Source organism: Trichechus manatus, unplaced genomic scaffold (genome assembly GCF_000243295.1).
Source record: "Trichechus manatus latirostris isolate Lorelei unplaced genomic scaffold, TriManLat1.0 scaffold00048, whole genome shotgun sequence".
Lineage (NCBI taxonomy): Eukaryota > Metazoa > Chordata > Mammalia > Sirenia > Trichechidae > Trichechus > Trichechus manatus.
Window position 1 is genome coordinate 796396 of NW_004443984.1, and position 22651 is coordinate 819046.

General features: G+C 35.7%; 1 protein-coding gene across 13 annotated transcripts in view; it reads right to left on the bottom strand.

The window, feature by feature from the left end:
• Nucleotides 1-22651, bottom strand: part of EPB41 (erythrocyte membrane protein band 4.1) — a 214141-nt gene that overhangs the window by 24581 nt on the left and 166909 nt on the right. For 10 of the 13 annotated variants that reach the window (XM_023732039.1, XM_023732041.1, XM_023732038.1 and 7 more), the window contains exons 13-16: nt 21156-21212; nt 20938-20979; nt 19918-19980; nt 14456-14632 (exon numbers count right to left, since the gene is read on the bottom strand). In XM_023732039.1, coding sequence (XP_023587807.1) covers nt 14456-14632; nt 19918-19980; nt 20938-20979; nt 21156-21212 — 339 coding nt within the window. The remainder of the gene's footprint in view (nt 1-14455; nt 14633-19917; nt 19981-20937; nt 20980-21155; nt 21213-22651) is intronic. The other 3 variants (XM_023732040.1, XM_004377020.2, XM_023732033.1) reach the window with 2 other exon arrangements.

Below are 22651 nucleotides of genomic sequence, written 5' to 3' on the forward strand. Positions count from 1 at the left end.
GTGTTTCTATACCGTAGAAAAAAAAGGATTCATTAGATTTTTAAATAAGGTTTACACAGATTTTTTAAAAATAAAATTTGATAAGGAGAAGGGAGAGAGCAGGAGGTGGCAGTGGGATAGGGGTTGCACAGACACACAAACACCCACAGAGCACATTACCCTTGCTTTGCAAACCCAGTAAGAAATGCTTTGCACTGCAATTGCCCACAGAACCAGCAGGAATCGAGGTTATCTTGCTAAGCACAGAAGGAAGATACCCAGCAGAAGAGTCCAGCTCCTGGTTCTTAACTAAAGTAAACAATACATATTACAGATAATGAATAATAAATATTATCAACAATGTGTTTAAATAATACCCCCAAATAGTCCACAACATGCAAAGTAGAATCCAGTCCTGATAAGATCAGTTAATTGCGAGTGCTTTGTTTCTACATTCTTCTCTTTAATAAAATATGACAAGTTTATGTCTCAGCAAAGAATGGCTGTAAATGCCTAGTGAAAAGGCTCTAAAAAGGGAAACACATGTCTTTAAACATTAATATTTCTCATATTTTTTCCTATTTTGAAAAATTATTAATATCGGTATTTGCCTTGGTTGTATAATAGCCAGAAGGAACATTAAACCTTATGATTTTTAAAGGATTTTAAGTCAAAACAAACGCTTTTAAATGGGCACTTGCAATAAAAGATAAATCAGATGTGGTAATGGCTTCTTTTGCAAAAGCCATGTGTAAACAGCTCATAAAGATGACAAGTCAAGCAGCAGTAGCCCATTCTTCAGCCAAAAAAGGAAACAAAAGAAGAAAGAAGAACAAAAATTACCAAAAAGTAAAGCATTTCCTTAGCCCCCCCCACCCCAAAAGCCTCATAAATAATAGCTTTGGTACCCTTTCGGTGGAAAATTCAGGCAAACTGGCAGTTTAAAAAGGAACATTATAATAAACACTCAAAATGGGGATAAACTAACAACAGAGTAACCATGTTGCTAGCAAAAGATTTAAATTTTCAGTCTTTACTCTCCAGTGTGCCACTCTCTATCATGTAATCCATTTCTCTTCATTCTAGTTTTTCTCTCTTGGCTAGGGCTCCTCTCCTCATTTTTTTTTTTTTTTTTTTAAGTTTGGCATGCTATTGGTCCTTAGCTAGAAATATATCTTTGTAGTGTTCACTAGCTTCTCTACAAAACTCAGAGTTCTCTTCATGGCCCAGTGGTACTCTCTGGTATATAAAGATTATATCTGCATATCTGGATAGAGGAGTTTATTCAGGAAGATGTTGGCTTTTACTAAATTAGAATTGACAAAATTATTTATTATAGGGAAATCACTCCACAATGTAGCCTTTCTATGGCTTTTACAAATGCCAGCAAATGAAATTTGGCAATGACAATTATCCTTCAAACATAGTTTTTATAATTTCCCAAATACTGGTAGTGTTGTTCTTAGATTATCCCCAGAATAGGTGAATGTAAAAGAAAACAGCTTCAAAATCCGTGCCTGATGCAAAATTTTGACTATTAAATAATAATAGAAAATTTTGCCTTTATACTGCACTCACCAGCAAGAACTCCACAGATCAAATGAGTATTCTCAAACCCGAATACAGCTATAGAAGTCAAAGTGCTTAAGCAAATGTTAACGTTACACTAAACACAGCTAGGAGACAAGAAGCCCTTAGTGGCCAATTTCATTTCATAAAACTATGAAGGATCATGTTTGGGAAGGATGGAGATGGAGAGAAAGAGGCTGTATCAGTATAAAAACACTGACCATTTAGTATGGTCAGATTTAGTATAGAGCAAAATTAAATTTATTTGACAGGATTTCTCAGATGTTCAAATTTAAACAAATGATTAAAGCCATAATAAACACTTAAGAAAAACATTACAGCCCAATTTGGTGGCTAGAAAACAGCATCTTGAGTCCACAGAACAAAACACAAGAGAAAACTATGGTTAGATACTAATTAGTTGTGTCTTCTGAAAAATTCTGTAATAATGAAAATGACTTTCCATGTTAACATTTTCAACAACCTCCTTTAAAAGGATAGTAGCGTTGGAGAAACACTTCAAAATTTTTACATGGCCACGAGGTACACACTTTGCACTAGTAAGTAGACCACTCCAAAATTTGGAGTGTTCTTTTTAAGTAGTCATCTGGATAATATAATAAAATCTACAGCTTTGAGAGTAGATAAGGTTTACCCAAGGTGAAGTAAGAAATAAATTGATACACCTTCAGTTAATTCCACATTACAGGAGCAAGCTCTCATCACACCCACACATCCACACCCACTCCATTCTTCACTCTTCAGTGTGATCAGAGTGGCAATACTGGATGGTTAATAACTACTAATCTGCAGAGTGCTTTTTGAAAAAAAAACAGAAAACAAAAGAAAAATTCAGCGTATTAAAAATGCTTCTAACAGATGTGACAATTACATGTATTACAGTGACTGATTAAGTGTTGGTGAGAAAAAAGCTATTTTTAAAACTTGGTACAAATAAATCAAATGAATTCAAAGCTGATTTAAAGCATTAATATTCTGACAATTGAACACAGGATGATAGGTTAGCTCTGTCTTAGGGCTGAGCAAAAGACAATTACTAGGGCACAGAGAAGACAGTGAAAATATGGAAAAACAAGAGAACTTTTCTAGTAATACTTGCTGACAGCCATCTCTTGCTGATCAGCTGAAGCAGAGGATCTTTTTCCCTCCCCTCCTTTTTTTGTAGTGAGTATGCCTATGTACAGCATTCCCCATTGTAGTCGAGTCAATTCTAACCTATTGCAACCCTACTATAGGGTTTCCAAGGCTGTAAATCTTTATGGAAGCAGGCTGCCACATCTTTCTCCCGTGGAATGGTTGATGGGTTCCAACCACCAACTTTTTGGTTAGCAGCTGAGTGCTTTAACCACTCCTCTGCCAGGGCTCCTGTATAGCATTACTGGCTCCTATTTTCTTAATGACTAGTAGCAACCAGAATCAGATTTGCAGTGAGATTTATTAATGGTAAGTTTACATATTAACAGAGCAAATAACTTGAGATAAATATCAAAGAAAGTGTCCTAGAAGAGAAGTTCTTCAGGAGATTTCTTTATCTTGCTGAACTTTTAACAGATGAACAATTCATTCAACTGAATATTAAAGCTAAAGGATCCTGGACAAGGGAACTAAAAGGAACACAGATTTAGGGGTTTATTACAAAGCACCTCCCAAAGCTAATTACTGATCAAGGAATCTTTCAGAACACAACCATGTCAAATAGGGAGCAAAGACACCTCCAACGAAGGGAACTTCTTAAAATTCCGATATACTGGTAAATAATGCCCACATAGGACCTCAATGAGGGAATTCCCCTCAAACAAATTTTTTTTAATTTTGAAAGTAATAATTAGAAAAAGGGAATCTTCTGAAATGTTTTCCTAGATACTCAACCTTAAATTTATACACCTGCTTGAAGCACTAAGTGTACCAAAAGCTCAGAGTGAAAATCATTTCACTTTATCATGTTCATTAGGTATCTTTAAAACTTGGCTAAAGAGAAGGTGGTTTGGGAATTGTTGTTTCTTTACTTCTTAGGGAAAAAAGGAGGCAGAGTCTTTTGTTTTAAAACAAAACAAAGGGGGCAGTTGGATTCATCACTGAATATGTTAAGAACACAGTTAACACAGAGCGAGTTGGAAAAATGACAAAGGGTGCTGTGGTGGTTACAGATAGTTTAGATACATTCAGGTGTACCCGGATTGCCAGATAAATAGGAACAAATGCCATGTCTTTTGTTTTCCATTTCTAATCATAAACAAGAAATGAATGAAGATGCTAAGATTGCAATTATACCTCCTTAAAGCACTCAATGCAAAGGCAGAAAACATAATTAATTACTTCTCTGGTCTATATCAGGGATCAGCAAACTATGACAAGCAGGCTAAATACAAGCCTCTCCTTTTTTGGTATAGATATGAGCTAAGAATGGTTTTTACATTTTTAAATGGTTGGGGGGAAAAACAGAATAACATTTAGTGACACATAAAAATGATATGGAATTAAAATTCTGGTGTCCATAAATAATGTCTGATTGGAATACAGTCATGCTCACTCGTTTAGGTATTGTCTACGACTGTTTTTGCACTACAGTGACAGAACTGAGTAGTTGTGACAGAGACAATATGGCCTGCAAGCCTAAAATTTTTACTATCTGGCCTTTTACAGAAAAAGTTTGCAGACCCCTGATCTACATGACGTATAGAACCCTGAAGAGTTTGATATATTTGGTGTTTCTATATCACATAAAACACAGGAGAAAGGTATCAAATTAAAATACATTTTAAATAAACACAAACTGTCAGATAACTGGTTCCTTTTATGACATCACACTCCAAGATGAGTTTATATATACAGACATGTACTACAGTCTCAGATAATACGTTCTGGACTGGAAGGAGTTGATTATTACCTGTGGTAAATTCATAAGAGCTTTCAATTGAGAAACAAATTACAAGACATGAACGAGAGAGACTGATATTTACCACGGAGGTACACAAAGATTCCTTGAATCAACCAGGGACCATACCACTAGATTGACAAAAGATACAGGGGCTCCTAGGCTATATATATGCTTCCTTGGCTACCTGCATGCACTGATTGGGTATATGGTGATTATTTGAAAGCATGAATTTGGAAAGTTTTCTAAATGAGAATACTTGCTGCCAATATGATTCAGTTATTATTTAAAGAAATGATATTCCACAATATATTAATTTGGTACAAATCTGTGACCCAATACAAGAGCTGCTAAGTAGAAAGCTGGAGTTTATCCTGTACAATCTGTGATTAATCATTTAATTCAATTTGTTGTTACTGTTATTAGGTGCCATCAAGTTGATTTTTGACTCATAGAGACCCCATGTGACAGAGCAGAACTGCCCCATAGGGTTTTCTAGGCTATAATCTTTACAGGAGTAGATTGCTGGGTCTTTCTCCCATGGAGCCACTGGGTGGGTTCAAATTGCCAACCTTTTGGTTAGCAGTCAAATGCTTAACCATTGTGCCAACAGAGATCCTTTTATAACATTAATTATTTGTTATATACATGGCAATGTGGTACCTGGGATACAAAGGTGATAGACAGGCAAACAATGATGAATAAAACAAGGCCTCTCACCTTTGAGAATCTCACAGTTTTGAGGAGACAGGCACAACTAAAAGAGATGGATTAACAACATTTCAAATATTTAATATCACTTTTTCTGGTGAGGATCTAAATCATGATCAGAATGTTAAACAGAAAGAAAATTTCCATAACTTTATCATGTCACACTGCTATAAATCAAATCACTTGGAGGCTCTAAAGTATGTAAAAGTTAGTCAGGCTGTCAGAGAAGGCAAGCAAACCTAAAGCGTAGGCTCTAGCGGTGTGCTTCCTCAAAATATAAGTGATATAATCTTGTCAGCAGATTCTGGGCTACAAGAAGTTTCCAAAGCTACAAACCTATCCCCTCCCCACACAGCTTTTATCTAAAAATAATTCCAAGTACATGTGATGTCTATGAGCAAGCTGGGATTATCACAGATTTAAAAATGTTCTTTTAGAGAGAGTAAGTTGATGGGTAGGGACATAAAACAGAATAAACCTTAGGGAAGCAACCTATGGGCAACAGGGCCAGAAAGAAAAAGCTAATAAAACAAGGAAAGCTAGAAAAAGAAAAGGAAGGAAGTAGAAGGATAACATGCTAGGAGGAAAACTGGGATAGATTTGGAGATTAGATGTTAAATGATGAGGGTAAGAATCGTGACTAATTCCAACATCAGAGCTACCTTTAACTACGTCAAGAGAGATAATGTGCAAAGAAGACAGGAAATTCTTCAGAATGTCTCCCTTCTGGATCAAGAAGTGAAAGCTATAGGAAAACATTTTGACTTAAAATAAGAGAAACTTATATATAAAATCAGAGCCATCCAAAGATACAATATGCTACCTTGGAAGATATTTAAGCCCAGGCTGGGAGACTACTTGGTAGGAACATTGTAGAGAATAGGCAAGCACTGGGAAGGTAGTGGAGTTGGATTAGGGGGCTATCCAATCCTAAAATTCTGATAATGTCACCTCTTTGTATCCTTACAGTGGATAGTACAGTGCCTTGCTAGTGGGTATTGAATAAATGAATGGCAGTACCATGTTTTTCCCTTAATTCTTATTCTCTGTGTTTTACTGAGATAGGATCCTATATATATGTGGACTCTTCTTTAAAGACAAGTAGAGAAGAAACTGAGGGGCTGAAATGCATCCTTTATTGATTTGGGGGACCAGAAGAGACAGCTGGGACTCTATGCCTTCCCTCTCTTTCAATCTTTGAAATGCCAGATTTATTCTATTCCAAAACGGGATTCTGACTATGCATGGTAAAAAGGGCACTGCTGACCTCTAAGATGTCAATCACAAAAGATTAGAAAAGCATTCCCAAAGTGTCCATTTCCTCAACAATTTGTCTATACATTTAGTTAGGCTATTATTAAAATTATTTAGATTTTAGCCTGTATTTCTGATGTATGTGAATAATGAACTTATTATAAAGAATCACACTTTGTTTTTGCCTTTCAAGTTCTCATGTTACAGGAATTTAGTTTACCAAATGAAATCCTCCATGAATTTGTAATTGCTGGTCATAGCAACCCCTCTCCCTCTTCAAGCCTAACTTTATATGGCTATCTCTCTTATCTTTTCTCACTCCAACACCATACCTTCTTAACCATTTCATGTGCCCCTTCCTAGCCCTGCACCAATGTGCTTCTTTTTGTGTCAAACATATTCTGCTACAGTAAAAAGGAGATCTTAAACCACGAGGGGGTAACAACAGCAGAAATGAGAGTGGCCTTATTGATACCATACAATATAGTGTAGAGAAGGCAAATATGGTTAGTCCACATGCTGCTCAAAGTAGAGAATAAGGAGTTGTCCCAGTTTCTAGCACCAAAATTACAAACAACAGGGGTAGCCCGAATGCAAGAGAAAAAAAAAGAGAGAGAGATATTTCTATGTGTCATACAGAAATTTACAATGCTGTAAAGAAGTTTGGGATTTTATAACTTACATGAAGAGGAACTCAAGGGAAGGTAATTCTGTAGAGAAGCTGTTTATATCTTTACTATACTTAATGCCTTGGGGGAGAAAAAGCAACAATCAGAAAGTGTCTCATATTGTTTTTGCCTTTTCTGTCTTCCTTTTGTAAATATGTGGCCACTAGGTAAAGCCCAGAGCCCTGGTGGCACAGTGGTTAAGAACTGGGTGGTTAACCAAAGGGTCGGCAGTTGGAATCCACCAGCCGCTCCTTGGAAATCCTATGGGGCAGTTCTACTCTGTCCTATCGGGTCGCTATGAGTCAGAATCAACTTGACGGCAACAGGTTTGATTTTTGGTTTAGGTAAAGCCCAAGTATAAATTTTGATTGGCAAGGTCTTTCAAAAAGTAACTGAACCTCTAATGGCTAGTGTGTCCTATATACTCTTCTGAAAGAAGTATTTCAAAAGTGATTTAGGAAAGTAAGAGAAAACTAATTTGCTTTATCCACAGAAATTTCAGGGTGAAACTTACAAAAATGATTAATAAAAAATATGCTAGGCCCTAGGAGGACAACTGGAAATCCAATCCACACTGGTTATCTCTGCTCAGGTAACTGAAATCCACAGATAATCCCCAATCTGATCCTAGTCAACAGAGTCAATCTCTTCTTCTCTCAGAACTTTTACTGAAGATGTAAACAAGTAGTAAAACTGACATATGCAGTTGAATCTCCTGCATGTTGTAAGTATTAGAATATAAGAAAATGGCTAACAGGTAGGCCCAAAATATAGATGCTGGGTTTATTGGCAAGTATGGTCCATTCTAAGCATTCCATTCGGATAAGCTAAATTGTTTAAGAGTAGGATGAATTTGGAAAGATATTTTTAAACTTTAGTAGTTTTAAGTGCTTGGTCAAATATCAACAAGAAGTAGATGGAAATAAACAGAGTTTACTTTCTAATAAAAAATTCCAAGAAGTTAATGCTTTTGTTTTTAAACTTTCATTTTCCCAGCCCCCAAACATCAAGAATTGATCTGGTGTTCGACCGTCAACCAGAGCTTCTGTTTCTGGAACATGTTACAGATTCATGCTTATGAGGTAGGTTTGTCTCCATGTTACTAGGTGGAAACCTGGGCACCAAGTAGTTAAGTGAACTTTTCAGAGTCACCCTGGAAATGAACGGCAAAACCAAGGCAAATATCCAAGACTTTTTACTGGTCTGCATTGATATCTGTAGTCCAAATTGTTTTTTACTTATCAACTTGCCATTAAGAAGCTGAATCAGGGTAAAACCAATCAACAGTTACTTAGATCTCTCTCTAGTATTGAGAATGGAATGAGGTGGGAGAAAGAAACCAAGACTACCTACAATTTTATGTTATAAATATCGGCAGAGTTAACATTAGATAACAGAAAGTTGGAATGTCCAATATTTTTCCTCTGATAACTGTGATAGGTATATTTTTTGAGCCTGCACTGGCCAGCTAAGTCCAAAACAAAGGCTTGGCTATTCTCCTCTCAACTGTTCTTACCCTATTAATAGAAAAAGGGGCCTCTCTTTTGACTATAGGTGAGTATCTCTGAGGACTCCTCATGAACTACAGAGGAGTGAAAATATCAGTGGCTTTGACTAGACTTTTAATGGACTTGTGGAGTAGTTCCAATATAAAGGGAGACATAATTCTGGGTGAAGTTTATAAGAATAATAAACAGCTGTGTACAAGGATGAAAACTGGAAATATAATCTGAAATAGTTATAAAAGTATCAATAAAATTCTAAGATTATTTCCTTTTTAGTTTCTTAAAAAAAGATTCAGAATAATCTAAACAATGCTATAATTTCATTAAGGAAAGCTCTTCTATCTCTATTTCACAGATAAAGGGGGATACTTATGATTATCATTTTCTGTGTTAGAGAACAGCTTTGCAGTATTTCAAGCTGAGTTTTCTATTTTCTTATTATGAGTCAATAAATATGCTTATTTACAAAATACTTGTTATAAACAGACATAGTCTGTGACATGAAAGATATACACTCATACAGATTTTTTTAATTTAACGACACCTTGCTTCTTTTCCCCATTTTTGAGAAAGCCTACAGTGACAGAGTAGCAGTTTTCAGGAAATGCCAGATAATTCTTTCTACATGTCTCAAGAGACAATAGAATAATACTGGTGGATGCTGAAGGACAAAAGATTCTTGGCTTCACTGTTCTCTTTCTCTCTTTTTTTTTTCTTCTAAGAGGACATCTTCTCAAAAACAAGTCTTGTTTAAAAGTTTCATCAACTAAAAATCGTTGAGAAGTAAAACAAAGTGCAAACACCTCAGTTTGATAACCTTATAAACTCAGATTTCATAACAAATATTTGAGACAACATTAACCAATTCATTCATATTGGTACATTCAAGTGTCATAAAAAGCAAGCTACATGCAAAGTTTCATTAATACTCAGGTAAAACAAAAATAACTGGTTAGGTATCAGAGTTGTGTTCTGAAGAGAGCAGGCACTCATATTTACATTCAGGGAAGCCTTACAAATCAACATGCAAACAGACAACACACACTTGTCACAACAGTACTTTAGCTCACAAGGCCATTGATTAAAAACAATTGATTTCAACACAAAGTGCAAGAACAAACAGTCCTGAAGAGCATCAGGAAAACAAAGTATATAAATATATACTTTAAGCTTGTCATACTGGCTAAATATTGCTTCTAACAATATAATTACTTAAGTCATAAAGAAGTTACACAGTATTTTAATTCTGAGAAGGATATGTTTATGTACAGATCTCGAATAAATCTGTATTCCAGGACTTTTAAAGATGGGTAGGAGGAAGAATAGTCTGGGAAATTTAGCCCTGGCTGAAGGATGAGGGGCACCAGCACCATTTTCCTTATACCATCAACACCCTACTTGTGAAAAGATGGTATTTAATCTTTGTAGCTCTCTTCTGTATACCAGGCAGGAAAAAGTCATCTGTCCCTGTACCTCTCAGAAATACTCATAAGAAGGCCACAGAAGTCAAAAGTCCTTTTCCAGAAAAGGCCTTTGTATATACTGGTTTGACATCCCAAGAAAAGGAGTGGTTATAGATTTCATAAATCAAAATGTATCATTTTAAGGCTTCTGAAAGGTTGGCAAGTCTAATGTTTTTTCTTGAACTATGGAGCCCATGCCACACAAATGACGGTAAAGGATGAGGAAAATATTCCATCAAATGTTTTAGGAGTATCCTGCTTTGTGCGAAACATTGGGGAGGAGGACATAGCAACAGTAAATGGTAAGAACATGCAGGATAAAAGAGTTAAAGCTTTTGGGAAAAGTATCAACCTGCCATATGCTTAAATCTGATTTATCTATGCAGTACAAAGGCTTGTTAGACTTCAGGGCAGAAAAGCTGGCTTGGGCAATCCATTGCTACTCCTTTATACTCCAAGTAACATACTCTACAAAGAGTAACATTTTATTGACAGAAAAGTGATCACAAGATCTCCTCTGGGACAGTGAACTAGAGAACATCATATAGGAGATAACACAGTAGAAGTCAAGGACAGAAGTTCAATGGTTTGAGTCTCGACATTTCAGATGAGCACCCTGTTTTCCGATCACAGAAAGACCAACCACCAAACAGCCAATGCAAGGACCACGAGAAAAGACATCATGAAAGGAATACGAGGAAATGGAAAAGTACTAGAGTAGAGACGGCACTTTTTGAGAGACTTGTGATCCTCAGGGATTGGAATAGAAACCTTGGGAAGAATTTCTTCGTTTTCTTGCTGGGGCAAGGCTCTTTCAGTAGATCTCTCTTGCCTTTTAATTTTCTCTTCACCCTGTACTAACAGAGCACGTTCCTCTGTCTGCTTTCACGGTAGAAGATCAAGAAAGACAGAGAAAGATGAACAAAATGACAGATGGAAAGTGCTCAAAAATGATACTTGGGGATGTGCAAAGGATTTGGGAAGATCTTTTGGATGCTCTTTACTTCAGCTTTACTTAAGTTTGGCAATTTATCTTGGCCAAGTGTCTGTAATACAGCAGGGTGCTCAGTAGATAATTTTGTGAATGAACAACATCAGAACTTCTGAAAGTTCAAGGAATCACTGGACTTCCTTATAGTATTTACTCCTCCTTCAGAGGATTTCCACATATGAATTCTAAGTAATTTTTCATTGCTTTAGCGCTGCCAATTTTTTCTTAGATCAATCCGGCAAAGCCAATAATGAAGCATTCCTTTTGCCATCAGAAAAGTTACTTTTATTACAAACAGAATGGCAGAATATAAAAAGTTATCTTTATATTTTTCATATAGACTTAAAAATGCAATAGTTCATTCAGTATGTAGTTAGCTTTTGCTTAAGGGAGTAAAAATTGTAATCCTAAACATTTTAAAGACTGCAAAAGAAAAACAAAAAGTATAAAAATTTATAATGGTCCTCCAAGTTCTACTTAAGTAGAACACAAATGATTTAACCCTTGGAAACCTCAAGCATAAAACAAAACAAAAACAGAAACAAAACTGTACAAGATCTTAACAATTGCAAACTCCCTCCCTGTCTCTGAGTCATGATTATTAACAATAATAATAATGACAATCATGAAAGTCTATATATTACATTAAATGAATATTTTTGACACTTTTAAGGAAAGCTTTTTCCCCCACTTGTCCAATTGAGACGCTTTCTCCTCTCTTCCCCAATTTCTGTACTCTGCCATCCATAGTTAAGACAGATTTTATGAAAGGAAAAACTTGGCTCTAAGTTCTCTCAGTTGAGCAAGCCTTCTCTGATCAGTTTGGAAGCTCAAAACTGGTTCTTTGCACACCCCTAAGTGATATGTATCAGGGAGAAAGTAGCTGGGGGGCTGGTCAGCAAAAAGAAAAAAAGAAGAGAAAGGATGCAAAATTATAGTGATTTTTAAAAGAAAAAAAGAGGGAGAAGAAAGACAACATAAAAAGAATAGGGTACAATTAAATTCATTTTCTCTCTGAATACATATTTACATCTTCATGCAGCTTTTCAACCAGCCATGCGCCGAAATAAGCAAACTGAAAGCTGCAAAACTTGCAGCAGTGGAAGTGTTATGTGTTAGGCCAGAAGGCTGAGTGTGAAATTACTACTATAGCCAAAAGAAGAAGAAAAAAAAATTACTCAGAAGCTGCTGTTCAGTTTTGGGGGGATTATCTGCTTAGTGCCATGACAAGAGCAAATTCTGATTGAGAAGCACAAGTCATAACAGCAGCTTTACCTCTGGTCCACCAACCTTTCTCTCCGAGGGAAGGATAGAGGTTTTCTTCACCTGGTTATACACAAATTATATAAAATTCAATTGCCTTGCAATGTAACAACAATGCTATCAAAGGTGGAAGAGGTATTCCCAGATAATAAATATTGTCCTAATTATTAAAGAAAAAGTAAGATATGCCAAAAGTAAAATTATCCCTATATAAGAGGTTATCACAGTACAGTTCTCACTTATTCCATTTTTCATTTAGAGGGATAATGTACGTGAGCATAGAGCTAAAATTGCTTAAGGGCTCCCCATGGATCTGATTTAGTTTATAAAAAGTCATTTCTTTCAAGTCCACAGAATGACATCTCCATTCCCAAAACCAGCCCTGAGATGATTTCTGGAGGGTTTCTGTAAAAACACATGATAATTTCTGGAAATGGAGACCAATTCAAATTTACCCAACATCATTCAAGAGAGTTACTAAGTTATTTTTTTTTTAGTAGTTGAACATCTTTTATTACTTGCACAGAATTAAAAAGAAAACTTTTAAAATATGCAGTTATGATTTATAGGTAGGGTTAACCAGGCCAGACAGCAATGAGGCTTATTCTCATGGAGTCACAGACTTACAGAATTTTAGAGTTAGTGAGGACCTTAAAGATCATCTACTCAATAAACTGAAGTCCTGACAAGGTAAGTGACTTGTTCAGAGTCATTCACTCAGGCTTTGATTAGCCAGACCCTCTCAGTGAAATTAAGGCACCACTACTGCTAGACCCTTTCTGACTCTTATTGCTAGAAGCCGTTAACCCGTTGCCATCCAGTCGATTCTGACTCATAGTGACCCTATAGGATAGAGTAGAACTGCCCCCAGAGGGTTTCCAAGGAGTGGCTGGTGGATTTGAACTGTCAACCTTTCGATTAGCAGCCGAGCTCTTAACTACTGTGCCAGCAGGGCTCCCTTATTGCTACAGGCATACCAGAATGAAATACCTGACTGACACTGAGCAGTGGTCTCACCAGAAAGCAGGGCCAACGTCTCAGTTCAGGGTACATTCTCCAGATTTAGAGCATGAAACAAATGTCATTTATATTGGAGAATGGAGGCTGAGAGGACAGAGAATAGTAACAACAGTATCCTATCATTTCTGGTAACTCTATTTCATTCAGGTACTCTCCAAGCCTTGGTGAAACTGGTGCAACTGTTTGGAGACTTGTTAGCCAATTTTAATCATACTTTTGAAAAAATACAAGAAGAAGCCTTTGTGGATTGACTTTCTCCAGTTCCAGAAACTAAACAATAACTTTGATAGTTTCTTACAAATTCTGTATGTAAAAACCACTTTTTAAAATTATTATCACTTTACCTCACTTAACTTTCTAGTTTTGGGGAAAAAAACAAGCACATAATTTTTAAATCATTATAATCACTCATTAGATGAGTGTGACTAATTATATAAATATTTAACCTGTACCAGCTAAAGATTAAGTAAAGAATCTTTGGATATATGTTCATTACACATATTCATTTATTCAGGATTTCCAAAATAGGAAATGACAACAATAATAGAGTAAGAACAGCCCCTGAAAGGTATCTCTGGCCTCCTCTAATTATGACTATCTTAGAAAACATATTACAAGTTTAATATTACTCTTTATAAAGATACAATATCATCAATAGTTTTTCTAAAATTGAAATACTATCGTTAATACTTGGTGTTTTACATTTTCTGGCTTAGGGGCCTTCTTGGTTTATTATATAATGTGGCCAACCATTCCAGACATTTCTAAGTTGTACAAATGCTCAAATAAAGTTTAAAAAAATGTTAAACCCTTTCCAATTTTGACTTTAATTAATTTAGCAAATTCTCTGGTCCTTGAAGTCACAGTCTAAATATAAACAAAGCTCTACTGCCCTATGGTCAATTTGTAAACACACACTAGCCAGAAGCATGCAGCTGCAGAGACAGTTCTCAGAGCCCTCTCTGCTAATCATCTACTAAACTGGGTAGCCTAAATGACTTAAAACACAAGTGTTTGGTTATGAATGCCTTACATCTGCAATGAACTGGTGAGGCACCAAAGCTAAATTTCAACTTTAAACTTTCTCTCAGATACAGAATATTTCTAACACTAGGTCACACGGACAAAGTACTCACTCCTTCTCCTGTGGGGACTTGCCCATTGATGCTAAGTGTTCGGAACGGGGAGTGAGTGGATAAGCGTTTATCCCACTCACTAGGCCGTGGTTCTGGTACAGATTCCATGAAGTTCTTTTTCAGCTCACTGATGCTGGCATGGTGTTTTTTGATCTCTTCTTGATTCTTGTCTAAATCCTGTATTTGAAAGGACAAAGATGCAAAACAATAAGTACTCAGGAAAAACCTACACAACGGCAGCCCATTAGAGACTATGGGCACTGGTAGAAAACACACCACATCCAGGATAGATGTTACTAATCCATTAATAGCATTCAAACTGTAAATATACAGCATGGTATATTTGCTTGTTTGTTTTTTAACAAGTCCTTTCTTGGAAGCAGTGAAGCATCATAACCCTATAGCTCTTAGCAGTTATACAACCCATAGAGTTCACTCCTTAATTTTGTGACTCTTCTTCCTATTATGATGTAGCACCAGATCTCCAACTCCTCTTCCCAAGAAGATAATCCCACAATTCCATTAACCTCAGCTGGATATGAACTGATTTAGGCTCAGCCCAGGCAGGATGGAGATAGCAAAAGATAAGGAGAAACCATTAAATGAAGGCTATGGTGAAACATTCAACTCTCACCACTGGCTTACATTAGTGAGGTAAAACTGTCAGTATCCCGCCCTCTATTTCTACATGAGGATAATTTTGCTTCCCTATTATAGATGGTTAATGTTTCTTTTTGATAAATAGTAACATCACTTTCTAGATATAAGAATTTATCATTGAAATTCCTGGCACAATACTCCAGAGCAGATTGTTACTACTTAAGAAAAATCACTCAAGGGTATGGAATATAATGGCTTTTTCTTTGTCAATACTATTCACATGAACTAAAAGCTTTATGCTTTCCAGCTTCCAACAGCTTCACTTCATCCCTTAGTACAATTCAAAATAGGGACCCTCTTCTAGTAACCTTCAATGGATTGGGAATGAGTTAATGAGAGTTTGTCAAATACCTTATATACTTCCTTAATAGTTAAAAATAACTCAACTGTTCCAGCAGATTAAATACTGTGCAACTAGAAGTAGAGACGTCAAAGGAGGTCCAAAACAACTTTGAAAAGGGAGACTTGACTAAAAATAGTCTGGGAGATACAACTTGAAGACAAAAACTCAAATGTTCTTTGTCCAACACACTTCTTTGAAAAAACTCAAGAGATCTATGCTTGAGATCAAAATATGTGGGAGTCCGTCACTTGATGACTGCTAAAAATTTTCTGTTTATTATACATCAAGATAGTTCTGTATCCAAGAAAAGCATAATGTTAAACATATCTCCTGATATGCTGTGTGTATTTTGGTATTAGTCTTTCTTTTTTGGCTTTGTGGGAAACAGCCTCATTTTGAAAAATAAATAAATAAAATAAAACTGGAATTCAATTAAATAAAAATTTGCTTGAAAGTTTTTTCCCTGAAGGCAATATAGGCTTCAACTAGATAAAACTATTCCAAAAGCAATGCCAAAGGGAAGTAGCATAGGAAAAAGAATGAGTGAGACACAGGATAATTTTTACTCTGGAGGGATTCATTCAGAAAATTCGTTTACTAGTCTATTCTTTTTATTTATGTAAGACTGAACTATGTATATTTGCTTGGAGATTGGTCAAAGAGAAAACTAAACTAAAAAGGGCAATCCTGAAGCTCCCCCATAAGAGTACCTCTTGCCAGCTGGGATGAAATGTGAGTATATCTCATGAATATGGGCTTCGCCATGGGGAAACAACGTTTGCGCTTTTGTTCTAGATGAAAGCAAGAAAAGCATGTATACTAGCTAAGAAAAACACAAACAAACTCAAAGACTCAGTGGTGGGTTGACTGACTGAGACCCATCAGGTGTGTAAAGCCTTGTAACCCAGCTCCTGATTGGAAATGATAGCTGTTTAGGCCAAGAACCACTTAACACATACCTACCAGTTGCTGTCCAGTCAATATCAACTCATTTATGGGAGGGTTAAAAGTGTGAACAGAATAAAACAAAAATGAGCAAAAGATATTACGGTCAAACCATAACTCTCTCGGTTAGCCTCTTAATATGAGAAACTGGTGATTTGTTACTCTTCTCACCTAGCTTTTGATTAGTTTGGAACCTGAGAAAATAAACATTTCAATAAAATCAATAGCTTCTTAGGGAGCTTTCTCCATCCTTCTTAGCTGGCTCTGTTGGAAACCTGTGGGGGCACAGAGTAAAATTAAGATCTCAAAGGGACCTGTTCCAAATAGAATTTGTCATAGACACTTGCTACAGGTTCTCTCTGGGATGTGGAGGAGGAGGCAGTAGATCTAAAAATGAACTCGACCTTATTTGTGCCAGAATAAAGCATTAGTGAGGGTGGGGTAGGAGTCGGGGGAAGAAGAATGCTTAAAAAAAAGAAAGAAAGAAAAAAAACTGCTAGAATGATAGAAAACTTGAGAGAACTTCCTTAAGGGGGAAAAAAAAGACAAACAAACTTCTTTTTCCAATATCTAAAGAATGATGGTCAGTCAAATTACCTTGGCTGTTTTCAGGTTAGACACTTTGATGCCTATCATCTTATAATTTTAGCAGCAATCAAACCAAAAACCAAAACCAAACCCATTGCTGTCAAGTCAATTCTGACTCATAGTGACCCTAAAGGACAGAGCTGAACTGCCTCATAGAGTTTCTAAGGCTGTAAATCTTTACGGAAGCAGACTGCCACATCTTTCTTCCGTGGAGCAGCTGGTGGATTTGAACCACCAACCTTTCGGCTAGCAGCTGAGTGCTTAACTACTAAACCACCAGGACTCCCTTAATCAAACCAAACACTTCATTAAATATAAGATGTTCTCAAAAGGCAGTTAGTAGTTTTAATTTCCAAACACACACTTATTTAGGAATCCCCTCTCATGGCTGTCAATGGAATGCTGGGAAAAAACATCACACACAGGGATTTTGTGAGTCTCAGAAGCCATAACACACCTCATGGAACAAATGGCAAATATATGATTGGTACTGCAGGTTCCAGGTAGGAGGAAACACTGAAGATAGACTAATTAAGCAACACATATATGTTTGGATTTGGGATATGTTACATTGCTGAGCACAAGGAAATAAATTGACATCTATTACCCTTCTGAATCTCTGAAGACAGAAGGATTTCAGGTCTGGATTCAGATACGGGTTAGAGAAAAGAGGTCTAAGTTGTCAAGTCTGAAATATCCTAGGTTCCAGCCTTGGAAAACCTCACATTACTTTAAAAAAACTATGTAAGACACTTAGTATTGTGTCCAGCACCCAGTACACGCCTTAATGAATGCTGGCCATTAGTATAATTTTTATTAATTTTATCAAAGTACCTTATACATAGCAGGCACTCAAAATATATGTACTGATAAAAAACAAGACAAAGTTAAGTCATTACTAGAGGCCATATATTAAACAAGAGATTTATCAAAAAACGTTTCTTCAAACTTCTAAGTTTAATAATATTTACTGCATTTAATATATGTTCATCTTTCAGATCTCAGCAAAAACGCTATCTCTTCAGAGAGATCCTCCCTGACCATTTTATTTAGAGTAAACTCTTTGCCTTCAAGTCAGTTTCGATTCATAGGGACCCTATAGGACAGAGGAGAACTGCCCACAGGGTTTCCAAGGCTGTAAATCTTTACGGAAGCAGACTGCCACATCTTTCTCCTGTGGTTACAGTAGATCCCCTTTATTAGCATAGCATACTGGATAGTTCCTTCATAGTTTTTATAATAATTTGTAATCATGTTGTTGTTATTTATTTACTCATTTATTATTTCTTCCTCCCCACTTCCCCACACTGTAAGCTTCCTGAAAGCAGGAACCATGTTTACCAAATTTCTATTACATTTCTAGTGCCCTATACAGTATCTGGAACACACAACTGCTTATATTTGTCGTATAAATGAAAGTAAGTATTTTAATAAATAGTTTGAAACGACAAATTCAAAAACTTCAATTCATCCTAAACTGAGTATAAGTTCCCTTACAATAATTTGAATCAACACTTGTCCATTCACTTGTAGGAATTTACTGTTCTCTTCCAGGCTAAGGTGTGGCGCACCCAGCACGGCGCAATCGGACCTAATAGGCAATGCATGAATACTTTTGATAAAATTGATAGTAATATTTGTGGTCTATAATCTCAAGCTCACAGTATTTTAGGATTAGAAGAAAGGCTATCTAGGCTCTTCAGTCAGCACAACATTCAAGCCATTCTGGATGAATGTGAGCCCACTAAATGTAAAAGTTCATCCAGAGGATTCCTATATCTAAAGTTCTATAACTTTCTTCAAGTAACACATTTTAATGTTCCAAAAATCTTCATGCTGAAAAAATTTTCTTTATATTTAATTAAATCCCTGATGCCAGAGTTTAAACTCATTTCTTTTGGCTCTGTCTTAACTGGAGTTGTAAAATAACCTGGTCATCGACTTCTACATAGGAGTTTTTCTGGTGTGTAAACTTACTTGGCCTCAGTATTTTTACCACATGAAATAATTCCAGTTTCCTCAATTTTTCCTCATAGATTTCCTCTATTCTTCTAATTAATTTTACATTTCACTATCCAATATGGAGCCAAAAACTAGATAAAGTACCCTAATACAAGTCTGGTAAAAATCTGACCAATGAATATAGTGGGAAAATTACCTTATGGCTCCTATAGCATACAGTATGTTGCTATTTCTGAAAGGACAACAGTATAATTTAGTAAGGTTAGATAGATCCTAACTCAAATCCTACCTTAACCAATTTACCAGCTCTGTGACCTTAGGGAAATCAATTTATTTAAGCCTTGATTTTCTCATCTTTAAAATAATAATGCTTACTAATAGGCCTGTCTTTAGGAGTAAACTATCTTATCTTAAAACAGCTACTCATTAAGGGCTAGGCTCCCTCCTTTCCTTCCTGTATCTTACTCCACCCCTCCCCGCTCCCCCCTGCAATGCCAACTGTCCTTCTGTCAGTTTCTGGTATCTCTAATATTTTAAGTTCTTTCTGAATTGTGATCATTTCTCCTACTTGTCCACATTGTCTCAGTTCAGAAGATGAAAACATAATGTAAATTTGCTTCTTGGAACACATAGGAGTTTATATTCTTGGAAAATTCAACGAACTTTTAGAAATGATAAAGAACTTTTGAAAAATGAATAAAACAATGGAACCATTAGAAGTAGAGGCAGTCCCAATCATATATTTTTTCAGATGCGTATAAGAGATGGAAACTAAAAAGAGTCAGAAGGAGAGATGGGTGCATATCTTCATGTTTACCAACATGCAAAAGCATTTTAAACCTAAAATTTTGCCATGCAACGGCATGCAAAACCAAATGCAGCACAGAAAGAAGGAAAGGGGAGCAGCAAAGAATGCAGAAGGTTCCAGGCAACCAACTGAAATAAACTTCAAGTTCATACAAACCTCCAACATTAAATTGCTATGTCTGATATAAATGTTTTCACCATCTAGTCTCTCTCTTTTTTTCTGTGAAAATGAAAGGGGGGAAAACAGAAAAGCATAAAAAATTAAAATCTTATTCTTGCAGGAAAAAAACTGCAAATTGGCAAACCAAAAAATATTTAAAATTAAATGTCTGCAGTGCAGCATATGCCAACATGAAATGGTCACAGAACCACAAGGACACACAGAGAACATGACTACCACTAGAAAATGGATGACCTTGTTCATGAAAAATGAAAGAATGTGATGAAGTTATTTAAATAGACAGTGCTCCTGGCTTCACTGACTTCTTACATAGCAAGGTGTTTTATGTTCATTTTTGAAACTGAGTTCTTTGAGGGTTACCTTAAAACATACTTTAAAAAGCTTTTGAAGTTACATGTTCCATGGAGCTGAGAAATGGTAAAAAACATTATTCAGCTTTTTGGACATATTTCATATTTAGTAACACTGAAGTATGTTTATCTCTAATACTTTTCATAAGAAATATGTAAGGGCATTTTATACTTAATCAGCCAATATTCTATTAAATAAGAACTGATTCATCTCACTCTATAGTTGGGAAGAATAAGGAACAGAGCAGTCAAACCCACAGTTATTAACAATACTGGGAGTTGTTGCTATGACGGTTTTCATGATAAGTATGTATAAAACATTATTAACAATTTCATGAATATGATGCTATTTAAAAATATTTCTTATAAAGTTTAAGTATAAAGGATAGGTTTGGTTCTTACTGATAATTTAATTTTGTTTAAAGATATACTTTCCTACTGGAAAGTTTATTTTAATGAAATCTTTCAATATGTAACATAGAATTATAATTATAATTATAATATGCATGAGTGTGTATTACTATCTGAAAGTAATTTCTGATTAAGAGAAATCAATGAAAAGAATGGATCACTGTCTTTTTAATGCACTATAAGTCACCATGGGTGAAACGGCAATGTAGTTTTGTGAAAGTGAAAAATGGCTAACCTTCCTCATTCTTATCAGATCTTCAGTTTTTTCTGCAGGCTTCTGTTTTGCCATAATTAAAAAAAGAAAGAAAAATGATAAAATATTGGTTCATTGAAGTTTGTTTGAACCTTCATTTTATAACTTTTTTTTAAGGAGGGGGAGTTGGAGAAGAAAAAAATGGTGGTGGTGCAGTGGGAGGGCGGGGGAAGAGGAACAAGTGACCTGTTGGCACAAACCTGAGTTTGGTCACCATTTGAGGTGGGTACTGTGACCTTGATGTGCGTTTTTTCCACCTACATTTAAGAAATAAAGTGGTAAAAACATTTTAGGTTAGTAGGTTTCTATGAATAACATTGTTTCAAAATTAAGTTGGAAGTTTAAGCTGGTTGTGAAATACGCTCTGATACGTAATCATCATAATGCAGTTTTATGGAGGGTGTTACAGGGAAGGATATCACTCCTGATAGCAATCTGTTAGCTCACCATCACATTTTCAAGACTGAAGAGGTAATATGGATATCTAAATTATCAAAAAAGAAAACTAAAAATTATTCTATTGATAAAAAAACATATTTATACTTATTAAAAACAACAATTTAGGCTTATTTAATGCTACAGCCACATGCTTTCACTTTGCTGCTTTTTTTTTTCTTTTTTGATGATCTGGAAGTACTTTAAATAACATTAAAAAACATATTTACAAATGAAGATACCAGTGTATGACATACATGATAGTTAGAAACAAACAAAAATTTTCACAAGTGAAACACACATATAACAAACCACATATAACACCAAACAGGTATATACAAAGGATTTTGCTAGTTGATTGATTTGTTTAAGGAAGCAGTTTCACTCTTTAGTTGATTAGACAATAAAAAATCAAAATAAACTCAATCCGAACTGTTACTGACACATGCAATTACTTTCAGAGCTATTTATAAATAAGCCCTGCTGCCACATTCAACACTTGCAATCTCTTTTTCTACGGAGCTGGAGTCCATGTGTTTGGTGGACGGGCAAGATTCATCCTTAATGGCAGGAAGAGAATAGCTAAGGCCTTCTGCCTAGCTTTGAAATACCTTTAGAGTAATACCCATTTTCTATCCACAAAATGGAGCAATTATGAATACAAAACAAAATAAAACGCAACAGGCTATTAAGAAGAAGCATAGTAGAGTGACTAACGCCTATAACACTGGATATTTCAAAATTGGAAAACTGACTTTTTATTAAGGGTCAAATCAATCATTTTGTATCATTAAGTTCTTACAGAACCTCATCAATCTGTGGTTTTGGCATATTCTTTTTATCACACTTGGCAGCATTACTTAGGAATATGATGTCACTATGCTGTCTTCTCCAGGACTGAGTGTAAGAGAATATAACACCAAACTTTGTGACACTGTCAAATCGTAAGCACATCAAGCTACAGCACTTTTAACTACCAGGAGTAATGAACAACTCAGGCATTTCTACTCTGAACACCAGCATACTTGCTGTATGGGCATTAACAAGTTATTTTACCTCTCTGAGCTTAAGTTTTCTTATTGATAAAATGGAGATAACATGTTACTTCACAAAGTTATGTATGCTTAATAAATGGTAGTTTTTAATCATTCTATAATGATTCCTTGTTTAAATGAATAACAACTTCTTTTTTGCTTTGGGTCCTTTAGATCTCCAACAGCAGGAAACTGATTGCCTCTACTCCAGCCTAAGAATAAAGGAC